Here is an 18,504-nt window from a genome sequence, read left to right as displayed (position 1 = left end):
ATGTAGTGACCGATCCAGCCTTCCAAAGGAAAACTTTAGTGTTGCTGGGCGCCCATGGGGTCGGTCGTAGGCATATAAAAAATACTCTAATTGCCAGACATCCTGATCAATATGCTTATCCCATACCACGTAAGTTTACACTTTGTTTTTCGTCTTTTTTAAAAAGTTGTTAGGTCTAAAGTTATGTTGTAATGCGGAATCTATTGCGTTGTTATGCAAATTTTATATATTTTCCAAGTTTTCGTTCAGTAACATCAGCTTTATTAGAATCGCGTTAAAGTTTTATACTTTTTATAGTTCAAATTTGGGTATAAAACAAAACTTCAAAGTGGCGGCAATTTGTGCGAAATGGCAATAATCATGAATTGTGTATCGATATTTTCGTTTTGTTTCGTAAATATTTTATAAACATTTTAGGAAACGTTGTATTTTGTGTGGCTTTTTAGACACGACGAGACAGCCGAGATCAGATGAAGAAAATGGGAGAAATTACTTCTTTGTTACTCATGACGAAATGATGACCGATATTTCTGCTAATGAATATCTAGAATATGGGACTCATGAAGATGCTATGTATGGAACGAAGGTTGGTGTTTGATTTTCTATTTTTTCTTGGTTAATGGTTCTGACATTCTGAGAATTACTAGTTTCTGGAAAATTGTCTCTAACCTTTTTTTATGTTTAAAATACATTACAAAAATCTGTTGAAAAAGCAAACAAGAAAGAAAACAATCGACCCGGTCGTCGAAAACAAACAGAAATACTACGAAGTACTCTGATCCATGTACTGCGCATATTCCTAACTGTAGGGACTGAATGCGAAATAATTATTTTATAAAATTATTATCTTCCCTCCAGATCTTTGTCTATTCTTCTTGATATTTCCTTTCATGTTTCGTTCATGATGAACATTGGAAAAACTTATTTTTTTCGGATTAAGGCTTATTTTTTCAGTTGCAGACCATTAGTCAAAAAACTTCCTAGTACGTTACGAAATGCTGACCCTAGCTACACACTTTCATGTTAAAATGAACTGAAAGTATTTTCATCGCGAACTGGCACTGACTAGAAATTTGTATTTTTTTTTGGCATGTCTTCCGGCCACCTTGTATAACACAACTGGAAATGACTAAAGTTAAAGCTAAATATTTCCGCAAAAATTTAATTAAACTGGTCTTAAAATAGCGCACGGTGTAGTTAAATCTATTTATCCGTTTTTAAATTCCTTCAGAAGCGACTCACAAGAAACTTTGACCCGGTTAAGATGAGGTGAACCGTGAGTTTTTAGTGTCGACATCTCAAAAAGGGCCAAAAATTGCTGTTTATCCCATTGAACTCAAATACTTGCGACTTTTTTGTATCTATAGTTGAACCTCAATCGCCTAATTACGAAAGCGCTATAGCTAAACTTTTCCATTTTACAGCTGGATACAATTAGAAAAATCCATCAAGAAGGAAAAATGGCCATTCTCGATGTGGAGCCGCAAGCCTTGAAGGTTCTCAGAACCGCCGAATTTGCACCCTACGTTGTGTTCATCGCAGCTCCGCAGCTGCAAAATATTGCTGATGTAACTACCCTCGCTCCCCTCATAATCGTTTGTTAATTGATAAACCTCTTCTAGTATGACGGTAGCCTGGAGCGCCTCGCTAAAGAATCCGAAATGCTAAAGCAGGCTTACGGCCACTATTTCGACTTGATCATCGTGAACAACGACATCGACGAGACAATCAGTGCCTTGGAGACCGCAATCGAGCGGGTCCAAACCACGCCCCAATGGATCCCGGTCTCCTGGGTCTACTGACGACACGAGAACCTCGATTACTACGGGTCTCTTCAGTATTTTTAACAGCAATCAATACGACGGGGACCTTGTGTAAGGTTCGCCCAAAATTGCGACCAGGCTTAAGACAAATATTCCAGAATCATCTTGTTTCAGTTCACTGTGAGTATGTTGTTTATGCCAGATGTGTTCTCTTCTTTCATTATAGTCAAATGAGGCAGGTGTTTTTATTGTAATGTTTACTTGTTGATCCTAATGCGAACCATCAGTATTACGAGCAATATTCATATTTTTGAGATATTAGTTTTTAGCTTTCCTGGCTAAGCAAATGTGTCATACCAAATGTGTTGAAACTAGAAAGAATTAAGCATGGCTGTGGTATAAACTAAGCAGCTAAAAGGAACACAAATTGATCTTTGAACTATTAGCTTATATTTTATTAGTTTTGTTCTTGCTGGGTTATGCAGCCACATGTATTTTTTTAATTTATAACGACTTGAATATTATACATCTATATGACTCAAAGAATTACCAAATTTGCGATTGGATTAGCGCCTTTAAGAGCCAAATTATTATTGTATTGATAATTGGGTTATGCTGTTAGATAATTTTCTTGTTGACAATGAACGTTTTAATAAGCTGACCCTACCCCTCGGCACACAAGATTTGAAGATATGGAGATTCTTACCATCATAACTGATTGTATAGTAAGTGTTGAACTTTCTCTACAGGTCTCATATTTTTTAAATCACAGAACACTAAGTAATAATTATTGCTGAAAGAATAACAACATTTCTTGGATGGGTATGCTTATGGTCAAATTGTTCATCGTCATAGTCGGAATATCAAGCGTTGTATAGAGTATTGACTTTTTTTTAAATTCAAACAACAATTTAGGATTGTTTTAATACAAAAAAAAAACAGCAAGATCACAAAACTTTTTAAACAGGTTTGTTTCTGGACCTGAACGACGATTCAATAAATACTTTTCCGTTAAGATAGTTGAATTAAATGAGTTGAATCTTTGAACTATCTTGCCAAATACTCAGTTTGCCAAAAAGCGCATCGCATAGCCAGTTTTTCATCAAGTACGATCTATCTGCGCATAAAAATTGACAAAATCCCTAAATTTAAAGTGATGTAATTTCTTTAAAAATCGTCATAGTAGGCCATAACTAATATTTCTATGCTGTAAAGAAATTTTTGTCTACGACTTTGTGATCGAATGTTACGTGGTTAAAGATCGCACTGGTTTGAATCTGGTCATCCTGAAGGCCATATATCCTATTAGACCATAAATCTTCATTCTGTTAGTGATAAATTCATCACGATTACCCTCTTATTAAAGAAAAAATTTGCTGCTAAAAAGGTTAACGCTCAATATAATTATTTAAAAAAATTACATTAGTTCGAGTTAAGTCGTGGATCCTGCAGGCATTTAATTAATTTGTATGAGCAGACAGTGTTTGTTGAGAAACTGGACATTGTGACACCCAATCTGGTCAACTGAGGATTTAGCAAGATGATTTTAAAATATCAGATTCGTTTAAATCTGGTTGTCCTGACAGTATTTTGGTTAGTTTCTTTATATAGAAGGTGGCTTTTGTGTATGGAAGTGGTGGATTATTCCTTGACCAAACGACGAAAAAAAAATTCTTAGCGAATTACAGATAATGTTATACGCTATGTGATTTTTATTGGATATTTCTTGACTAATGACTTGAAAATGACAAAATTTTGAGGATACTATGTAATTTTTTTTAACTGTATGAAAATCCGCCAATCATGCCACATGTTGATCTAAGCTACTACACAACATTACAATGACAATTCTGAAATAAGCATCACTCCCAAATGTAGTAGGTTAAAAATTAACGATTTTATATGGCCTTTTTCTTTAAGGTATACCACATTGAGATCATTTTTTCCAAAAATTAGTGCTCGTGAATTACTCACGAAAAAACGAACTTTGAGAATCTTTTTGATGAAAAGCGGCCAAGGCTTTTCCGAAATACGAGCTGACATGTACAACATGACTGAAAAATGTGATGTTTCGATTATTTTGCAAACAATTTATTGGGTTTTAATTAAAATTCCTTAAAGCAAAGCATTTGGGTGAATTCTTGCTATTTTCCATCGCATTCTTCCATAAGAAATCCAAGCTGCCATTATCCAGATAATAACCGTCTATCAATAGTTTTCCGCTACGATCTATGCACCAAATTGAAAGACTTATTATAGAACAATTGTGGAAGGTTTTAAGTAGAATTTGTACTTGTCAACACTATAAATGTTCCAAGAATGACAGTTCATATTACAGTTTTCCTTATTTCAAAAAATTACTAGGCGGTCACCATTTTGAGGTCTAATCTGTAGAGTCCAGCCAGTAAACAAAATAAGTTTGCACCACTTTTCAATCCTAAACTAAACTTTTGCAATTTGATAACTTGGAAATATCCAATTTGAAATAATAATGACAATGCTATATTTAGCATTGTCATTATTATTTCAAGTTTATATTGCCACACAGTGTTTTAATAAACTTGACAAAAGTCCTCCCCGTAGAATTGATGTATTGTATGTTATCGGCTATAGGAGTGTGCTGCTGTGAGACGAGCAATATAATGTTAGATTTATGCAAAATCCAATACATTGGTGTGACTGATAGAGTGGCTTGAAGTGCAGTTTTGACCTACCGGGGGCGCTTCATCAATACCTTTGATTTTGCTGAATTGAAATGAATTGGTTTCATTGCTATAAACCGAGAAAGGTGCCTTGGTGCCGTTTGGTAAAATTATGTTACTTAGATAAAAATTTGAGAAATAATAATGTGTTGTTGAATTTTGTACCCCGCTCTGAGGCACAAAAAAGAAAGAGGCTCGTAGTTTCAAAACTTTTCTTTTTCCCTCTCAAAAAATCGTTTTTAAGTACTCTTCAAAACTATAATAAAATCACAGTTGACGTTATAAAAACTATTTGATTTGAGATTTGTTTCCCCCCAGCTTAAATGTATCTTCATCTTAAATAATTAATTATGTGATATTAAGTAGACTCATGTATAGTTACAGCTAATTTTTCCAATACGTCTTTAATATGATCTTAAACTCTAAGATTGACAAATCATCATCAATTTCTTCTCCAAAAATGCCGAAATTTAAGGAGAGGTTGTCTGAACTATCTTAATATGCCTACCTATACAATTCATGAAGTTCATGATGACAGGACTACAGTGTTATCAAAATAATAAAGTAATTTGCTTTATTTCATTTATCAATCGTTCTAACGTCAAAATGCGAAATTATCCATAAAAATTATTTGTTCTAGAGAATTTAATTATTAGTGAATGATACCCGTGCTATTGAGTAATGTCAGATATAGGGTGTGCCGTACTTAGTCCTTTTCGTCACGTTGTGTTGGAAGCAAGTTGGCGAGTCTCTATATCTGATTATTAACGAGAGCTAAGATAAATAATTTTAAGATAATGTTGGAAATTAGTAGAACATTTATCATAATTAACAAATCGTTGTGTATATAATATTATTATTATTATTATAATAATTATTATTATTGTGGTATGTTCGTTTTATACACAAACATGTTCACCGTTGCCTGTAAATTACCCATCCTCGATAGCATTTTTATATCAAACATCCATGGAGTGCTAGTCTCGCGTCGTTTTGAGTTCAATATGGAAACTAATATTTGAAGAAACACTGAATTTAAGGTAAAATTAGCGTCAATTTCAGGCAGGAGCAGTGTTGTTAGTTTCCACATTGGAACCATAAAATAACCCCAAATCATGTGACCTAAGTAAGGTTTTGCTTCCTGATTATTATAATATTGTACCTATAATAAAAGTTTTTATTATCCGATGGCGATAAGAGATTTAAAGCTTTTTTAATATAGGAATAGTTTTGTTAGATTTCCATACAAGGGCTTTGCCCATTTCTTCATAACTTTAGTTAATTTATTTTTATACAAATATGCTAAAGATAATTGTTAATTTCTTCTTTAAGTGCCAGACTGAGTTTTTAACCATTTAAATTTCTTATCGCAATAAAAGAAATACATACTAATGAATAACGTCGATAATGAAAATTATTAGAATAGAAAGAACGAGTTTGCATTAATTAAAATAATTAAAGCGATAGGTGAGAACATTGTAGTTAAATATTTCTGAAATAAAAATGTACCGTTATATTAAATAATGATTTGATTACTCCCTTCCATTTAGTTTCTTTTAACATTAAGGGAATAAAATTTTGAAGGTATTCCAAATCTCTTAGCGAAGTTATTTCCACAGATTTTACGTAAAACAGAGGGATACATTCCTGCTAGTTTAAAGTGCTTCCTTTCTTAATCAAGTACTGATATATTTTAATATACAAAATGTTTCAAAAAATGGTGACAAACTTGAGCAGGTTATAGAAGACATTGCGATAGAAAATTTTGGCATGAATACCTCTAGACGAAAATAAGCCGTTTTGGCTCTGGATCAATTTTTGTCCGAAAATGTAATATTTTCTCATTGACACTGAAAGACATCAATATTTAAAGAATTTTTATTAAAGATGTTTATTAAAACGTTCCTATGGGGGTAGAGGAACGAATGTGGTTTCAACAGGACGGTGCACCTGCATATTTCGTCTGCTATGTGCAGTATTCAGCCAACCTAGAATTTCTTGGATTAAAAGAGACCTAGTAGTTGACCCGTCCAATTTGTTAACTGAGTTGTGAAGTGAAATTCGTTTAGTTACCGGCTTAGAGTACGAAAACTGTCACTTTATTGGTCAAAATTAAGAAAAGTCATTTATGTATATTGTGTACAGTTCTGGGTATAAAGAGGTGCAACTGCAGAATACATTGACCTCATGGCGCGATGAATTAGTCTTCTCCCACTGGAGAATTTCCAACTAAACTGAACGTGATTAAGCTTGTGCCTGCACAGTGTCCCCATAGTATTGTACGAGATATTGACGCTGATTCTGAGGTAGATAGGATTTTCGATGATTCATACTAATTCGCGATAGTCTCAATTTGATGGTTTTAAATATTCTGAGCAAATCACTTTTTTTAATTCTTGCTTCTATAATGATAGTAATTGAGCAGAATCTCACAATTAGGAGTTTTTAGAGGCGACAAAAAGTTTGAAAACTTTCTCGTTTGTTATTTAATATACGAGTATTTTCTTCATTAGTTTTTTTCCTTCATTTTTTTTTTGTCTATATCCACATGCCTCCTTTGTGTGCAATTATTTTTATATCTGAGAACGTTCTCTTTCTTTGTCATTTTTTCTCTGTGTTATAGTATATCTTTTCTTCTCCGAATAAATACAGAATAGAGAGTCCTCAATAATAATTTTTGCCATTAGAATGCTGTTAGAGGCAAAAATTGTTACAATCTAGTCGTGACGAAATGAAAAATATCACGATCATTCAATTTAGTGAGGTCGTCAGTATTTATTTACTTGGTGCGTGAACACTGTACAAAGTGGGATACGAATTTGTATTAACAAACCTCAAGTACTCATTATGATTTGGCAAAAATTCAAACCGACAAGTAAATAACTCATGCTTTACAATACTACATGATAAACCACACTGCAGGCGTCCTATGTATACATAAATTCTACTCTCACTCTTTACATCTACAAGCCGGCAGACATTACTCACTTCTTCGAGATCCGATGGCCTTTTACCTCTTCCACGAAAGGTCGCTGCAGAAGAGCATCTCTTAGCTAGAGGGGGGAATTTATGCTTTTCAGGGGGAACGTTGGGGCATCTTCGACGGTCCATCGAAGAAATAGTTTACGGTAGTCGAAGTTGTCGTGCTCGACTGATTGCGAGCTCGTACGCACTCACATTCTCATATAGGACTATCGAATCGCGAATGATTTATCGCGAGATTTGACTAAGTCGTGTGAAGAAGTTCGTGGTGTTTTGGCTAACGAACTTATTGTGGTTGTTGTAGTTGTTTTCGAGCATTTTGGCTATCAAGTAAGTGAAATGCTTTTAGCTGGGTGGTGGGAAAATTATTGCGAAAATAGATAGCCGGAGTTGGAATTTTTTTATTAAAACAGTTGAATGAGAACAGAGAAGCATGGGGCTCTGTTAATGAAAAGGAGACAAAACCCTTGATGAACAACAGTAAAAAGTATAAGAGAGTTTGGAAAAAAAGTAGTAACTTCCCAATTCAGAGTAGCAATTCATTGGATCCGGTATATTTAAATTCGAATACATCGGGTGTTTCACGAACAGTGACAAAACAAAACTCGTTTCTTTAAAAGCAGAAAGTGACGAAATTTGGAAAATGTCAAAAGTATTTTCGTTGTCTCGGTTTCAGTAGGATATAACTTATTTTTTGTAAAATTTAAAGGAGTAGCAATTTGCAGAAAATTCAAAAATAAATAAATAATGTCACGACTGAGAGCAAGCAAGTAGGGTATATTATTTTTTGAAAAATATTTTGCTAAAATCTTGCATTACCGTATTGTACTATATCAATTAAAAATCATTATTGAATTCGTCATCGTTATTGGATTCATTTAGGATGCACAAATATGAGATTTAATGTTGGATGTCCCCTATTTCCATTTCAAATTTGAGGTGAACGCCAGCTCCCCCTTCTACATACACACTCTGAAAAAGTTCTTTACTGAGAAGCCCTAATAACTTACATCAGGACGTTAATGGGCAAAGAAGAGCAAGTCAATATGAATCCATGGAACACACAGTAGTAGAAAAAGAAAATAAGGAAAAAAAACTATAGAGCAATATGAGTGAACAATAAAGTGATGTAAAGAAAATGACAGAAAGTTTGACAATTAAAAATGATAGAATGATCGAATGCAACAGAAATGAAAAGGGAGAACTATTTATAAAGACAAGAGAAAAAGAAATGTGAAATAGGACTCCAATTGAAATACTTGGAGACGAATAGGGAAGAATACGACTACTAGAAAAAGACTCAATTTTTGTTATAAAAATCCGTGTCTTCTTGCGATACAGAGGGTTTAATAAAAGAGATGCAAATCTTCAATAAGCACCACATAACTTCTTTTATAGGTGAAAAAATCCCTTGTCACTTAGTACACTGGGCTGTGACTTTACGGTTTTGCAATACTTTTATTTTTGCATTTAAACACATCATCGAAGAAACTGTTTTTAAAAAAGCTCAAACCGAAATCCTAATTATTGAAAAAACGAAGTTTTGGGATCTTTTTTACTTTATGAAATATTGTAAGGTGTTTCAGGCATTTGAGCTGCGTGCCTATTCGGTACTTGAACAATTTAGTTAACGAAACATGTTGATTAGCAGCGAAAAGGATTTTTTTTGCACTGAATTTCCACTGCTAATTAGTGAATTGTATCATTTAACCCAATTATGAATATCAAGTAGTTATGCACAACCTGCTTGGGTGTCTATTAGAACATTTTTGGGCGAAGTACTTAGGAACTATTCAATGAAAACTACATTTTCGTTTCTATTCTTGCACTTCCTTATTAGATGCTGCAATGGTAATAATTATGAGAACCAGGCAAATGAGTGTCAATTTTTATCTGATTTGAGTAACAGAGTTTTAGGATTTTATGCAGGGCGTCTGTTTTTCCATGGTAAGTTAAACATTTGTAGACAATTAGATATAGCATCGATTTGAAAATTTGGTCAATTAAGGGAAATGGCAATGACCTATTAATCTAAAGTATTTCATATCTTTACAGTGTAAGCCCTAACGCATGTAAATTGATTTTAAACAAACCATGCAGTGCACGTATTCTTATGGCATTTTAACCTCCACCAACGAATAAACCATACTCCTTGATACTTTCGTTCAGCTTTCCTTGCCTTTAGACATTTACGGCCATAAAGAACTCAGTGATGGAATTAATCAAAGAAGATTTTTGCATTAACACAATACACACTTAATCGAGAGCTAATTAATTTTGCTTCGGATGGCTCTTCTAAACGGTATAGGTCGTTTCGCAGTTTCGTAAGACAACAGCGGACACTAATTAAAATTTCCGCAAATAAAAGTAATAAATAATAATCATTGTTAAACGGGGTTTAATTTTAATTAATTATACCTGGGGTGTAGCTATTACGATGCATCTATATCTTACGACACTCGAACATAATAAACTGAGTGCACAAATTGGCCATTAAAAGGATTTTGCGGTTTCCTGAATTATCTAAAAATAAGAAGGCACTAAATGTTAAATTGGGATATAAAATCGCCCCAAAGAAAATTAGAGAAACTCACAACTTGGCCTAAGAGTTCGTTAATTGAATATTCACATAACTAGAGCGATGATATGGATAGCGTTAAAGAAGTGGTTTAAATTTTAATTGGGCCATTCAGCTTCCTTCATCAGCTGTTGCTAAACCAACTGCCTTCATTGATTCATTACTTGATGGTTGATATCCTTCCGCACAATCAACTGGTATAAATGACCTTTCGAGGCAGCTATTTACGCAATGGACACCTAAATTTTGAAGTAAAAGTGATGCCCATTAACGTGAAGCTCGCCTACATTAAAGACAGGCATTGCGTTAGTGCATTTTGTGCCAAAAACTAATAAACTTAGTTTCTTCCATGTGACTCACAATGGTTTTACCGTTCGCTTTATCATTAATCATGTTAATCAAACTGTACCAATTCTGCCAGTAAGTTGGGACTGTAGTTGAGGTAATTGTCATGTTTTTGTCAGAAAGGTTAAACTAGAGGAATTCGGCCGAAATATCTAGAATTGAAATATGGTTGTTCGCAGAAATTTTACCCTATTGATTCTTGTTTATGTTTGGATAATTAAAATTACAAATGAATGTGTCTTAAGGGAGACTTGTTATTTTGTTCATTTGACGGTTTTCTGCATCGTAGCCGCCTCACATGCGTCTGCATACAACGACCGATGCAGAATGCTTTGCTGCATGGATATAGCGTCATTGTAAACGCGTCAGATTTTCTGTTGGTGGGACTTGGAAGTTAAAACGATCAAACATCTTAAGCCTATAATGCTTTACCTCACGAGTTAATGTCGACCAACCTTCAACGTACTCTGTTTGGCGTACAAACACAACTTACTGCAATTAGCTCTAGAAGTCAGAACTTTACCATCCGAGGTGGATCACGAGGAGGAATACAGTAGGCGGTTCAAAATCGTTGGCGATGACATGACCAATGCAGAGAGATCCTTAAGAGACGTAGATTTAACACTGGAGAATATTGTCTGTTAACATGCATATAATCCGATGGAAGCTGCACACCTTCCCGAAACTTTTACGCATCTCAATCAAGCTTAAAGCCTCTGGAAAGCCAACAGTGACAACTGAACTTGATTTTAGAAGATTTTAGACCTTTAGAAGATTTGGGGCTGCACCGATATCAATGTTTATTGATTAATATATTAGTATATTTACGAATATGCCAAGCCCGATGCAGCATAAGGAATTGTGGGGATTGGGGCTAAAGATGCTCCTGCTGTTGTTTAGTGCCGATTTGAAGTTGTTTAATAAAGACTTAATCACTAACCTTTGATGATTAACTTCTGGTTAAATTTTAACCGTCTGTGAGGTATAATATTCTAGAGAATTCTCTTGCCGTTAGAGACACAGATGTCTCATCCCTTAGTGGATAATCCACCTCTCACGGAGTGACGTTTATTGCAAAGAGTGCTGCTCTAGATCAAATATGTTCCACAGGTATAATCTTCGCTGCCGAAATATTACTGTCGATAATAGCTTTTTTCGGATTGACCAGATGATGACTAAAACTGCGTTATTTCACGAAATTACTCAATAATTACTTTTAAATACCACATAAACGGATTACTATTCCCTATCTTAGAAGCGAACCTCCTTTGAACTAAGCACAAAAGATCCAATTAGATAACCCGGAATCGACACGTGTATAACGAGTTACATTATAAGGATGATTGTGTGATTTAAACGATCACGAATCTCCTTTGCTAATCCGCTAAACTACCTATAATATCCCTGTAGAAGCGTTATAATCAGATTATCTGAGCGGAAAGATATTCCTTTATTTAGTTGATTTTATCTGGATTTTATTTAACAAAAACTACTGCAACACCTAAATAACATGATGACTTTCTTACTGCCATGCGTCACTAACTTTCCTATTATAAAGTATTGAAAAAAATCAATTAAATCCCTTTAGTATTTGATTACAGATCTGCGCGATATCGACGGTCAGAAAACAGTCATTTGACCTTTGTCAAGGGTCAAAAAGCTTTAAAATTTAAAATGGGATTTTAATTCTGAAGAAAGTACATGAATGCGTATACAGTCACTAGCTATTTACTGATACATGTAATCTTAGACTCAACTAGACTAGATTTTTCACAAGGAGTTTAAATTTCAATTCATCAAGAACATTCACAACAAGCCTGAACGAATGAATGATTTTTTAATCCGTCATCAATCAAAAACATTCGTAAATAATGATTACAATAATAAGCGTAACATTTAACACCCAATTGCTCAATAATTCCGCAATAAGCAAATAAATAGCCATATTCAATTACTCTACAATAAGAAAAGTAATTATATAATTATATCAAAATAATGATACGACCTACTACACTATAATACTACTTGCATAAAGATGGTATTCAGATCGTTGGAATTATTACTATAATCAGTGGGAAAAATTTCTTTTCTCTATTAGATTATTAACGAATCCTCAGACTTAGTGCAATACCCAGCTAATAACATTGTTATTTTATTCTTGTAAATGTGGATGGTTCAGTTCCTGGTTTGCATTTAGAATATTCCATAATATACATATCGTAAATATTACGCACAAAATGTAGGTTACACTAGATGAATGAATAAATCATATGCGGTATTGCTCTCTTTATGGGCATATAATATTCATCAACACACATGAAGTTATCTGACTATACCAAGTGCTAGGAAGTACTGATAATTTTTTTTAACGAAAAACGCAGTGTTTGCAATTGACTTAACTCATTCGCTGATATGAAACATAATCAATAATTACCCCCGGTAAAAGAACACAAATAAGCACCATAAGCATCAAATTGATCCTTAAAAAATAATTACTGAATCGTTTTAAGAGCACTTGAAATGTTTGCCTTTTCAAACTAATTCACCGCCGATGTCGGCTTTTTAACAGATTTTTACGGATGAGGAACTCTCCGTAATTCTGCGTTGCAAAGTACGTTATTTGGTTCTTTTAGCATGGAATTTTAATTACTGTAAAGAAGGCTTTATTCACTTGATTAATTTCCTATTTTTCACAATTAACTAAAGGATTTTTTAATGCTCGGATATAGACATATATAAAACTTCATTTGCCAGTTCTGTATGTCCTTGAGGTAAAGTTAAGATGGTTTATTAACAAGTTTGAGATATCCTTATTTTTGCGAAATTTTAGTCATTTAGAGTACAAAATTGATAATTATGTTCCCATGCTTTGCCTACAAAACATTCAAAATTGACAAGATTAATAAAAAGCTGTCTAGATTTGAACAATTGTGAGAAAGGCTAAACATACAGGTATAATCCTCCCTAGGAATAAGACACCCATATATCTCGTTACCTTTGAAATCTTTACTTTCCTTCTACCCGTTTTTCTTTTATATATGTTAAAATATGCTAAAAAAATATGTGTATGAGGTCAAATATCCAAAAAGAACGACATACACTTAAAAAACAGAAAATAGTCATGATGGTAGTTTTTTCGAAATAATTTTACTTTGCACTGCATCATGCACTGAACCACCAACAATAACCATCGAGAGTTACGATGTTTGGAGTATGAATGACTTAGTTCAATTCATGCCTGAAGCAAGGGCTACGCCATTTCCCCTCTCTACTTACAAGCAACGTTTTGCAAAAGTGACTTATTCAAACTATCAGCACCAAAATTTTACGTTCGAAATATACATTATAAATAAAGGTTTTGGTCTCATTTCAATGGTCTATACCTCTACACCCTGGTCTAATATAAATTCTTATTGCAATATTTGAAGTTGTATCTTTCCATGGGTACTTGAAATTGTCCCCTCTAGTTTAGTCTAGTTTACTAATTTTAATTACTAGTGATTCAATGGCTGTCCGATATGGTATAGCTTAAAAATTTTCGTTAAGATATCACGTCTTCGTTTCTTCTTGATCTAGATATATTTCATAACATTGTTTCATAGTAAGAAAGTAGACATTAGCAAGTAGTTTTCCATAAAATGGCAAATTTTACAGTCCTAAACTCCTAACCATCATTTGGAGATATATCCCATTGAATTCAAAATTGAAAAATCCTTTTAGTTCAGTTCAGTTTAAGTTCGTTGTCCCTTTGAACTGAATTTTTCGATCATCGTTTTCCAGTGTTTCTTGCGAATTGGTCTGAATAGTTGGTCAGATAAATTAATTTGAGAACATTCCTTCGTTCCCCAGTGATTTTGTGAATGTATATGTGTTATCGAGAATTTTATGATTATCAAGAGTACGTTTTAGACTAACCTGAACTAATCTATGAAAAAGTTAGTTGAACCTATTAAAATTAATGAAAAACTACAGAACTTCTCTAGCCAGATTGAAGGTACTTAACATCTGATTTGACATATAGTGATTTTAGAAGACATTCGTATTTTAGTATTTAAACGATTTTGATTTTAAACATAAACCTATATACATTTTCAGTTAATTTTCCCTAGACATTCTCAATTCTGATGTCAGCTTCGATGCCTTTAGCAATCTAGTAAATACTTATAGGTGTCTTACAACCAATGTAATAAGCTCCTGTTGCATTCCGAACAAAAACAGAAATTAGTTGACCTTTTCATATCTATCTATATCTCATCCAAAATGAGCATTATTTATCATAACCAATGATTAACTAAGTACTAAACAGAAAAAATTCTTGAGATTAACTCACAACATGAGAGATTTAAATTAGTTATAAACACTTCAATCATAATCGAATATGTTTATCAGCATATGTCAAGCTCACATTGCAAATTGGGGCCTATTAATTAACTTCTTCACATACATTTCTCTACAGAACGACCATAATACGAGATTGCATTACAATATGGTTGCCTTTTTCACCTATTTCTTTCGATGATTTGTAAATCGAGGTTTTGTGCTTTAGATGAGAGAATTGGAGTGTTTGCTGTATAGACTTGTTTGTTGTTTTATTTTATGAAATTGTTATCAATTTGAATAATCTCGACCTATTGCACCTCTCAAAGAAGCGATCATTAGCGCAATTGCAAAATGAACCAACTAATGTTACATCGGTAACATGAGAAATCGAATAACCTTCTGGTTGCATCCATGTAATAATTAAAGCTCCGACTTCTGGCCGATCGATCGGATTTAATTCGCCGGAATTAACCTGAATTTCGAAAAATCCCGAGAATCTAATGATCATTTGGGGTCGTTGCTTGATCATCAAAGTCTTCTGATTCCGTTGCGTCACCGCTAATTGTCGATACGTGTTGTTCGTGATCTTAGGTTTGGTGTGCACAATACCGTTTCAAAATTTTCGACTTCGCACTTTGGTTTTTTTTCCGAGACAATTGATGGGTTTGTACTCGTTATTATAATGTTAGAATTACAAGAAGAAATAGATTATGGTTATTAACATTCCTGTAGATGCGGCAGTGGGGGTCCTCAAGTCCCTATTAGGGCCTGTCAAAAAATATTAAAGATGATCGAGCTCTGATATCATATTCCATTACTGCATGACATAAAAATTATCTAATTTAACTTATAATCACATTATTAATGACATAATTAACCCACAACGTGGTTTTCTATATTTGCCATTAATCACCAAGAAAACTTAGCTTAGTCGTTGCCAATTAGTCGGGCACCTATGAAATCAAGAATTATCTAACGTTTTATAACTTTCCTTGATGGTGTTTCTATTACGATATTCAGTAATGGTTCATAGAAATCATCTAAAAAATAGACTTATAATATAGAAAAATCTTCGCAACCTAGATATAGAAATAACTTATAGTACACGGTAATAATAAAAACACTTAAGTCAAATTAACACCAACACTAATTTGAAATATTACCGATAAAACGTCGGTTTTATTTATAGAGATTTAGATCGCCTTGACTTGTATCTTTAACCAGCTAGTTTAAAAGCATTCCTTCCAAGGTTGTGATACATTAGATGCAATAGAACCGTTCTTTGAAATATACGCTAAATAGATTGCGTGTCGGAGATCTGGCTGAATTAAGAAATTTGTGGGAACATCAACAAATCTTGAGCAATTCCTTAAACAATTTAAGTGTAAACAATATAAAGCTTTGCGTAGTAAAAGGAGTATTTGGTAGTCTTGGCTTACAAAGCAGAAGGTATCGAAGCTTAAAAGCCTGAAGCATACAAAATTCAATTTGCTAGAGTCTAATATAGGGCTTTTAATATTCCAAATGCTATCTAAACCTATTGTTAAATCTCCCCGAACAAACAATAGGTGAAAATGGACATTTCAGTGACATTTAAAACAACATTTCTAGGTTCAACTAATAACACTATTAAAGCAGTAATTACTAACAATACCCATCCTCATTTCCTTGTCGAAGACTTTGTTATGCATTTGCCGACAATAAATTTAACAGTTGTTTTCATAATTGCCAAATTTTTTACTCGCTTAAGTTTTGATGAAACGTGCTATTACATGTTGCTCGTTAACTCTTTAGAAGAAACAAATTTGAAGTATCCGAAATTTTCTCTTTAAAAATGGCATTAATTTTAGGATTAAGAAAGTGTTATAAGCAAACTTTTACCTTTTTGAACACATCTCCAATAAAGGAGCAAATGGTGTTAAAACCCACACATAGGAGGTTAGATACTCGTCTATAAGGATGTGCAATGTTGAACCATTAGTTGGTAATTATTTTAATGCCAATAAGGGCCTTGGAAAAATTATAACAGGTCATAATATTGCTCAAATCTGTTATATAGTGTCGACAATTAATCCACGAGTATTTAATTGTATTAATGGATTTTGTTCTAGTAAAGAAAAAAAGGACATGGAAGTAAGTCAGAGCAATCCTTTAGTATATCGGTGAAACTTAAATATCTTTGGTTAAGGCGAATTTTGAAGATTCTCAAATCAATATTTTATTTCCTCTATATTCACTGGATCAATTAGCTGAATTCTCAAGGACTGAATTAACATTTTTCAGTCAAGGATCATAAAAAAATGTATCAAAGAAAGTAGAGATTAGTAGAAATAACGGAACTTAATTAATACAAGAGCTTACAGAACTGAACTGACTGAAATTATGCAAGTACTTACTGACACACAATAACTTTAAATAGTACCTACTCGGACGTTTTCTTCCCAAGTTTCTGATTTAAACACTTTCCAAAATGATATAATTTTAACATGTATAAATAACAGCAAGAATTGCATATAAAAAAGGGTAATGCAGAACCAAAGGATAGAAGCAAAGCCAAAGTATTAACAAAATCTGCAAAAAGGAAGAGAACAAAGAATTTATAGGAATTAGAGAAAATTGATAAATGTCCTTCAGGTTCTTCTTTTTTTATTCAATACTTTGGCAATTCAAATCATTGTTGTTAAAAAATCCTGCAGAACGAAAGAGGATTGTTGGACATCGAAAAGGAACAAACGGAGAGAAGAATAAAGTAGCAAAGAAAAATAATGACTGAAAGTACCTACATAAATTAAGGAGTCCAATAGTTATTGATAGGTATTTCAAAGACGTACTCGATTCTTGCGTTCTTTTAGCTTTTTTTTGGATTATCTAAAATCTTATAAAAGATACTGAACAAATTTTTATATATGTATGTAAAATTTACGATTTAGAACCCTCATTGGACGCGTCTTTCAGTATATGATGGACTGTGATACGTCGTAAATTTCACAATCATTCTTTTTTACAATTTTTGATAGAAAGTGAAACTTTCTATCCTCATTTAAGCGAAGAAAATTGCAGTTTTACTTCCTAAGGAGAAACATACTTCCTTTTATATGAAGGAAAAGTATTTTTCTGGTATCTAAATTTAAAAACTAGGAAAAACTGCAAAAAACTTTCTTTCTCATTTAAGGGAAGAAAACTGCACTTCCTTCCCCATAAAGCAAAACTATTTTCCTCTTATCTACATTTGAAAGTTAGAAAAAGTATAAGGAAGTGATTTTAGAGCTACTCTGTCCAAAAACGGCGAAGTTTTTTATCTATTTTATACAAATATTGATTTTGATTTGTTTCAAAATGAAATCCCATTCTTTACTTAATTTCTTTAATTATTTACTTTATTTTGTGAGTATTTATGAGCATTCTCTGTCTATCTGTAATAAGCAATTGCAATTAATATAATAATCGTAAAGCAGATTTGCTTGCAAACTCTCAATTAGTAACTTTATTACTTATCTCATATTCACCGTACTAACTTTACTTATTTACTATTAAAATTCCAAACTTTTCCAACTATCCATTTTATCAACATAAAATAAAAATAATAAAATTCTCTAATTATATTCATCAGATGTTAATATCTCTTAATCATTTCAAACCCACAAATGATACAAGCTTTTCCTCTGCCCTCTGTCTTCTGCCCACTGTTTTCGAGATATTGAGACTCTTTCTGATTTATTACTATATATATACCATGTTTGGATATTTGTATACAAACTTGTATTGTAGAGAGAAATTTTAGATTTCATCACATTTTTCGCCCACTAAAAAGACA

At 33.1% G+C, this 18,504-nt stretch overlaps 2 protein-coding genes across 7 annotated transcripts in view; both read left to right on the top strand.

Annotated features, from left to right (window-relative positions):
- Positions 1-5,989, top strand: part of CASK (peripheral plasma membrane protein CASK) — a 127,561-nt gene extending 121,572 nt beyond the window's left edge. For all 6 annotated transcript variants that reach the window (XM_066394942.1, XM_066394940.1, XM_066394941.1 and 3 more), the window contains 4 exons: positions 7-129; positions 447-586; positions 1,425-1,568; positions 1,623-5,989. In XM_066394942.1, the coding sequence (XP_066251039.1) occupies positions 7-129; positions 447-586; positions 1,425-1,568; positions 1,623-1,802 (587 nt within the window). In that variant the 3' untranslated portion in view covers positions 1,803-5,989. The remainder of the gene's footprint in view (positions 1-6; positions 130-446; positions 587-1,424; positions 1,569-1,622) is intronic.
- A 1,597-nt stretch (positions 5,990-7,586) lies between these two features.
- Positions 7,587-18,504, top strand: part of LOC136412108 (uncharacterized) — a 36,286-nt gene continuing 25,368 nt past the window's right edge. The window contains exon 1 of the mRNA XM_066395009.1: positions 7,587-7,777. The gene's annotated coding sequence lies outside the window, so the exon portion shown is untranslated. The remainder of the gene's footprint in view (positions 7,778-18,504) is intronic.

The sequence above is a fragment of the Euwallacea similis genome, chromosome 11 (assembly GCF_039881205.1).
Source record: "Euwallacea similis isolate ESF13 chromosome 11, ESF131.1, whole genome shotgun sequence".
In the NCBI taxonomy this organism is placed as follows: domain Eukaryota; kingdom Metazoa; phylum Arthropoda; class Insecta; order Coleoptera; family Curculionidae; genus Euwallacea; species Euwallacea similis.
The sequence above is the reverse complement of the archived record's forward strand: the minus strand, read 5'-3'. Positions and strand labels throughout refer to the sequence as shown.